Source organism: Callionymus lyra, chromosome 19 (assembly GCF_982586985.1).
Source record: "Callionymus lyra chromosome 19, fCalLyr1.hap1.1, whole genome shotgun sequence".
NCBI classification, from domain to species: domain Eukaryota; kingdom Metazoa; phylum Chordata; class Actinopteri; order Syngnathiformes; family Callionymidae; genus Callionymus; species Callionymus lyra.
In genome coordinates, this window is record NC_141836.1 from 6,515,053 (window position 1) to 6,522,577 (window position 7,525).

The 7,525-nt window shown below is 44.8% G+C and overlaps 1 protein-coding gene across 1 annotated transcript; it reads right to left on the reverse strand.

Annotated features, from left to right (window-relative positions):
* Window positions 1-102: 102 nt before the first annotated feature.
* On the reverse strand, window positions 103-7,525 carry fignl2 (fidgetin like 2). Its single transcript, XM_087781498.1, has 2 exons — window positions 7,441-7,525; window positions 103-1,755 (listed from the first exon to the last, which is right to left on the reverse strand). The coding sequence occupies exon 2, from the start codon at window positions 1,742-1,744 to the stop codon at window positions 245-247; it is 1,500 nt and encodes a 499-aa protein (XP_087637624.1). The 5' UTR covers window positions 1,745-1,755; window positions 7,441-7,525; the 3' UTR covers window positions 103-244.

Below are 7,525 nucleotides of genomic sequence, written 5' to 3' on the forward strand. Positions count from 1 at the left end.
ATTGTAGATTTGACTCAATGTTTTTTGGTTAGAAAGTTTCTGGATTTTAAACTCTTATCATCTGAAGTCCCGGGTCGTTATTTGGATCAAATCTTCCTTTGGATTGTGAGGTCTCCTTAGCGACGTCTGATGTTCGCCTCAGTTGCCGTACACCCCGTTTCCTATCCAGTTATCTGGTAGCAGTGCGTGAGAGAATTCTGTAAAAGCCACCGGTCCAGATGCTGAGGTTAGCCAAAGATGTGTCTCACTGAGACACAGAGGTCCTCTGGTCGACGGCCCTCTGGTGCACTCCATTAGGGAGGTCAATGTGGTAGCGCTTGGCAAAGCTACGATGGATGAAGTCTTGGAGCAGATCTGGTCTGGATGTAGCACACACAAAGACTAGCATCCCTGTGCTGAGCTTAGCCTTCTCCAGGGAACTCAGTAGGGAGAGTCCCAGGCCCTCCTGGAAAACCTCCACCTGGTTTAGCAGAACGACCGACGGCTGCCACCCCATTGAAACCTGTAGTAGTGAATCAAGAACCTGCTTTACTTGAGCCTTTCCCTTAGAGACCAGCAGAGCAGCGTTCACAAGGTAGAAAGAAGCTCCAAGCTGTGCAGCAAGAGACCGGGTTAGTGTAGTCTTGCCTCCCCCTCTTGGTCCAAACAGCAGGATGGTTTTTGGAGGCAGCAGCATTACACCAGGTTTCAAGGTCGGCCACAACACTTCTTCCTCCAGGACAGCTTTTATTTTAGCGAGTCCAACTAAATCACTCCAGGGCACTGCTGGTTTCAGGTCCAGCAAATCCCGGATGTTGGCATCCAGGATTGACGAACCTGGGTTCCTTTGCAATTCAACAGTGGACCCAGACAATGACTGATGCTGTTGAGCGGAGGTATGTTCAGGGTCACTCTTGAGGACCATCATATCAGAGAAAGGAGTGACTTTCCCTGCTCCCTCCCTCTGGGGTGACATCAGGGACTTGCCAAATCTGTTCCTCCCACACTCATTTGTAGCATCAATACTTTCCACGTAGTTTGGATACTTGTTCGAGGCATTACTAATGCATTTCTTGTAGCCCCCCACCTCGTCTTCCAAACCCCCATCTAAAGCCATCCTTTTCAGAGATGACTGCGATTCAGCGTTGTAGCTGATGGGAGGAACTTGGCCTCCAGGTGGGTATTCACTGGAGGTATGGCTTAAGCTGATTTGAGGGCATGTCCTGCCAGGGTAGTTGTAAATGAGTTTGGTTGGGCTGAAGCGAGGGACAAGGGGTTGTGAGAGTTCCGAGTACTCCGAGGCCAGATATGTGCTGTTGTAGGAACTCTGGTATTCATTGGAGCTGCTGCTGCTAAAGCCTGAGTCGGAGTGGTTGCTAACTACTGACAAGCTACTGCCTGCAGCTGCACCCGCTTTGGTATGGTAGCCTTCAGGTGGCATCAGGGCGTATGCGGCATCCGTGCTAGGCAACATAGACCAAGAATGAACTTCCGTCTTCTGGACATCCAGGACACCTAAAGACCCATGTTCCTGGTGGGGAGGGTCCAACATTCCCGAATACTTGTCAGCATAGCATCTCAGAAGGTTGGAGGCCGTCAGGGCGGAGATGTCGTCGTTTGCCCAAGGGTAGTTGTAACAGCTCTGGCTGCCGCTCAGGTAGATGTCCGACTTGTGGACTGGAGAAATGGTGGTGGAGGAGACGTCCAGGTGTTGCTCCAGGGTCCGCTGCCCGAGGCTGGGGGCATGTTCCGGGTGCCAGTGCATCTTTGACAGACCTGCCGGGCACAAACACAGAGGTACACATTCAGTTCCTGTAGGATAAGATCTTCTTCCTACAGAGAGAACCCCTGCATCTTCTCGGACAGAAAGGTGTTTCTATTAACCAATTCTATGGTAATCTCCATTTCTCCAAATGAAAGAGCACTACAAGATCTGTTTACGTAACCGAGAACAGAGACATGAACCTCCTGTATATGGCGGGAACCATAACCAGAAAAAGAGCAAGTCTTGAAGTCTCCAGTATCCCCCCTTTACCCTCCTGGGAAAACTCCCAATTTAGTGGCTGCAGGCAATGGAGAGCAGCTGTCCAGAGGAGGGAGGACAGCGTTCATCCTCCCGCCCCCATCTGTCCCATCAAAATTCCCGTTATTTGGACCAACGTAGATCACCCTGAGTCGTACTGGTCTGTCAGCCTTGACATCTCATATCTCTGTGACACAAAAGATCTTGTATGATTCTGGGATCACCTCCTCCTGAGCCTCAATGAGCTGATGATGGGAGACAGAATGGCTCACAGGAAGAAGGTCTCTAAGACAGAACGGCTCACAGGAAGAAGGTCTCTAACTCTGTTGTCTCAGAGACCACTCGGACACCAGACCATCATCATCATTACCACTCATCATTATTTTCATAATCATCTACCTTTCATCATAACTATTACTTCAAAATAAGTTTCATCATATGTATCATCACAATTATCTTCATCATCATCTTCATCGCAATCATCACTAGAATTATCTTCATCACAATCATCACCAAAATCATCTTCATCATCTTCATCACAATCATCACCAGAATTATCTTCATCATCATCATCATCAGAATCATCACCAGAATTATCTTCATCGTCATCAGAATCATCACCACAATCATCTTCATCACAATTATCTTCATCATCATCTTCATCACAATCATCACCAAAATCATCTTCATCAACATCATCATCACAATTATCTTCATCATCATCTTCATCGCAATCATCACTAGAATTATCTTCATCACAATCATCACCAAAATCATCTTCATCATCTTCATCACAATCATCACCAGAATTATCTTCATCATCATCATCATCAGAATCATCACCAGAATAATCTTCATCGTCATCAGAATCATCACCACAATCATCTTCATCACAATTATCTTCATCATCATCTTCATCGCAATCATCACCAAAATCATCTTCATCATCTTCATCAACATCATCACCACAATTATCTTCATCATCATCATCACAATCATCTTCGTCATCACAATCATCACCAGAATTATCTTCATCATCATCACAATCATCATCAACATTACAATCATCTTCATCATTACAATGACCAACCCAATCATCAACATCATCACCACAATTATCTTCATCATCAAAATTACAATCATCACAGTCACCACAATCATCCACATCATCATCACTATCAAAATCATCATCATCAGCACTATCATCATCACCACGGTTCTCTCTTCTCTGGTCAAAACATGTGTGGACTCCAGGAGTGCAGATGTGACTCACGCGACTCACAACAAGAAAACGACACTGAATCCATCAAGACTCACCTGCTCAAGTCTGCTCGTCCTCCATCAGAATAGAGAGATGATCCTTGTGTGAGTGTGTGTGAGTGTGTGTGTGTCACTGCTTCCACTAAAACACTGACTCCCTCACTGCCCGGTGAGGAGCGCAGGACCTCCCCTCCCCCGTCAACCTCCCGGACCCTCCCCCTTGCTCTCTATTTGGGTGTTAGGGACGTATCCTGCGCCTTTGAGCAAGTTTTGAAACACAACCTTGTGCGACTTTGTTATCACTTTGTTCGTCACCACAGTCGTTCTTCGTCACCGTCAGCATCATCTTCATCATAATCAGCCGTTTGATTCTCTACCTCGGCAGCAGCAGTCTGGACATGTGACCCGGTCCAGGTCTGACCCTTTACACCCATCAAAACACCCCAGCAGGAGTCTAACAAGTCCACTGGCCTCATCTCAGCAGAGGCAGAATAATTGATGCTGGACTCAGGTGGTGCTGCTGATGTGGCCCGTCAAGGGTCCGCTGACGCCGTGGCTCGTGCAACAATATCGATCGTAGTCTTAGAAGGTGGCGCTCTTTTCCCACACTCACCTGACCACAAGACAAAGTGTCCTTCATTCTCCAACAAAGTTTTGTTTGTTCTTCAGCATTAAAATACGAAACTGTGATTTATTTTTACATTTAATCAAAATGATGTAGAAATGAAGTTTAGGGTAAAATTCCTGCTGCCTGTTGTGATTGTGTTGCCAGAAATATTTTACCCGAGGTGAGCGCAAACTATGCTAACACAACAACTGAGGCTACTAGCACAAACGCTAACACTGCTAAAATAGCTAAACCTGCTAGCACAACAGATAACACTGCTCGCACAACATCCAGCGCTGCTAGGAAAATAAAATCTAGCCCTGCTAGCTCAATAGCTAAAATTGCTAGCACAAAAGCTAATGCTGCTAGCACAACGGCTAATGCTGCTAGCGCAACAACTAACCCTGCTAGCAAACATCTAGTGTTGCTAGAACAACAACTAGCCCTGCTAGCACAGCTGCTAAATGTAGTAGCACAGCATCTATCGCTGATAGCAAAACAGATAAAACAACTAGTGCAAAAACTAATGCAGCTAGCACAACAGCTGAAACCACTAGCGCAACAACTAGCTGCTATCATAGCAGTTAAACTACTAGAACAAGAAGCAATGCTGCTAGCACAACAGCTAAATCTACTAGCGTAACAGCTAACAGCTAAAACTACAAGGACAACAATTAATGCTGCTAGGACTACAACTAATAAAAAACCCAAAACGCTGCTAGCACAAAAGCCAAAGCTACTAGCACAACAACTAACGCTGCGAAAACAAAAACTAAACGCTACTAGCACAACAACTAACGCTGCTAAAAAAAAAACTAAAAGCTATTAGCACAACAACTAACGCTGCTAAAACAAAAACTAAAGCTACTAGCACAACTACTAACGCTGCTAAAACAAAAACTAAAAGTACTAGAACAACAACTAACGCTGTTTAAACAAAAACTAAAAGCTACTAGCACAACAACTAACACTGCTAAAACAAAAACTAAAAGCTATTAGCACAACAACTAACGCTGCATAAACAAAAACTAAAAGCTACTAGCACAACAACTAACGCTGCTAAAACAAAAACTAAAAGCTATTAGCACAACAACTAACGCTGCATAAACAAAAACTAAAAGCTACTAGCACAACAACTAACGCTGCTAAAACAAAAACTAAAAGTACTAGAACAACAACTAACGCTGTTAAAACAAAAACTAAAAGCTACTAGCACAACAACTAACACTGCTAAAACAAAAATTAAAAGCTATTAGCACAACAACTAACGCTGCATAAACAAAAACTAAAAGCTACTAGCACAACAACTAACGCTGCATAAACAAAAACTAAAAGCTACTAGCACAACAACTAACGCTGCATAAACAAAAACTAAAAGCTACTAGCACAACAACTAACGCTGCTAAAACAAAAACTAAAAGCTACTAGCACAACAACTAACGCTGCTAAAACAAAAACTAAAAGACACAACAGTGCTTTAATGTTAATGTTGTTTCCTTAAACTAACTGACCACAACATTGACCACTTTGCAGATTAGTAACACACACTTTTCTTCACACAGACACACACTGAAGGGTCTTGGGGGGAGTAAATGTGTTGCAAATGAAAAGGGCAAGGAAAGTCATTTATAAAACCAGCAGTGTCCCTGATAGGAGGAGGATAAAAGAACGCCAGCATGGACCCCCAACTCTCCCTGCACCCCCCGAGCCTCCTCACCCTCCATCCCATTGTCAGAGCACAACCACGCATAACAGATGTCTGGACTCATTGTTGCCCGCCTTTCTCCTCAAATTCCAGCAGACAGATGTCGCCAAAGTCTCTCGGTCTGTCTCTCAGTAAGTGTGGCCCCAGTATCACTCGCTCGGGCCCCTGGATCAGCCGTGATCTGATGGACAGATTTTTATCAGCCTCATGTGGTGTTAGGTTTTCTTCTTTTCTGCACATTTTTACCTTCAACTTTGAACAAACCAAACTTAATTATGTACATGTTCTATTCAGGATGTTGTGATGACGTCACAGATAATTGTTATGACACATCGCCACCTTGTGGACAAGACTATAGGTACTTTTGTGCATTAAAAAGCTCTTTGTTTTGTATGGAAGTTCAATACACAAGTTATTGAATTTAACTATTGAAAAAATAATAAAACCAGATTTCAATGACAAAAATTCAACATGTACAATTCAAACAGGCAATATTCTGATGATACCTCCATAGTTACTTGCAGTTTTATATTAAAAACACAACTTAGCTCCAACACTAAACACTAACACAAAGTTTGCGTTTTTGACTCGGGTGTTTCGCTGTGCTGCAGCGCCTCTAGTGGCCATAACGACAACCGCTCTCAGGAATTGAGTAAAGAATAGTTCAAGTCAGAAGCAACTTGCTAAAAAACTTATCATTTATTTATTTCTAAAACGTGTTTTCACAGGTTTGTTTTTGATCCAATGTCCAGAAACCAGAACCAGGCCTGGGCCAGTAACACGGCTGCAGGTGTGACAAGCAGCTCAGAACCTGATGAGTGTTTACTGAAGACTAAACTTCCAAGCCCAAGATGATTCACTCTGACCCGGCGACAAGCGGTTCTGAGGGTGTATGTGGGAGTCATCCTTCACCGGAACCAAGTCCCGTCACACCTGCTGCTCGCTCAATCAGAAACAGACCTGGTCCGGACCCCTGACCCACGAGAGGAGCAGGAGCCTAATGAGGAGGACATCAGCTGGTGGAGCTTACCCAGGAGTCAGACCAGGACTTGAGGTCCCAATAAAAACAATCCCTCGCTTCACTTCCACCTCATCAGCTGCATTTTCCCTTCTGAAAAAGAATCTGAACCAGAACCTCCAACACCGTCGGACCCATAGCCTCAATTGGTTTGGACTGAGTGACTTGAGGATGAGAATCCTCCTGCTCTGCGTGTTGGTTCTGCTCCTTAGCCCGGAAAGCGAGGAGCTGCTTCTCATCAAGACCAGGTATGTGAACCCGTGTGTGGATCAGAACCGGCTCGTGAGGGTTGACCCCCGCCCATCTTACCAGGTGGCGTCCTCGACAGACGTTGCAGAACAAGATGCAGAATCTCAAGCGACACACGGACGGAACCTTCAGCAGTGACTTCACTCGGTACCTGGACAAGATCAAAGCCAAGAACTTTGTGGAGTGGCTGGCCAGAACCAAGCAGGGCGGGTGAGTGGACCAGAACCTCTTGATGGGTCACAGAGGAGTTGGATCTGAACACTTCCTGTTTATTTGACAATCTCAGTAAATGTAAAAAAAAATGATTAAAAATTGTAAACTTAAAACACATCTCACGATGTGTGTGTGTGTGTGGGGGTGTGTGTGTGCGCGTGTGTGTCCTCAGGTGTCACGAGGATGTGTTCCACATGGCAGCAGAGATATGACGTGAGGTGATGAAGATGAAGATGAAGATGAAGTGATGGTGTTCGAGAGGGTTAATTGAAAACCTCATGTCGTGGGTTCATGTTTATTCGGAGTCTGCACGTGGCCGCGGACGTCCTCGTGGATGTTTCACAATAAAACTGTTCCAGAAACAAAAGAGTGAGAAGTTTACTGACCTTTCTTCTCTTAACACCAGCACAGAGTCAGGACCACCAGAGACTCCTCGGTCTTCATAAATCACGGAGCAAAAATAAACATTTG

Excerpts from the sequence above, each read along its gene's own strand:
- fignl2 (XM_087781498.1), bottom strand. The coding sequence starts at position 1,744 with ATGCACTGGCACCCGGAACATGCCCCCAGCCTCGGGCAGCGGACCCTG.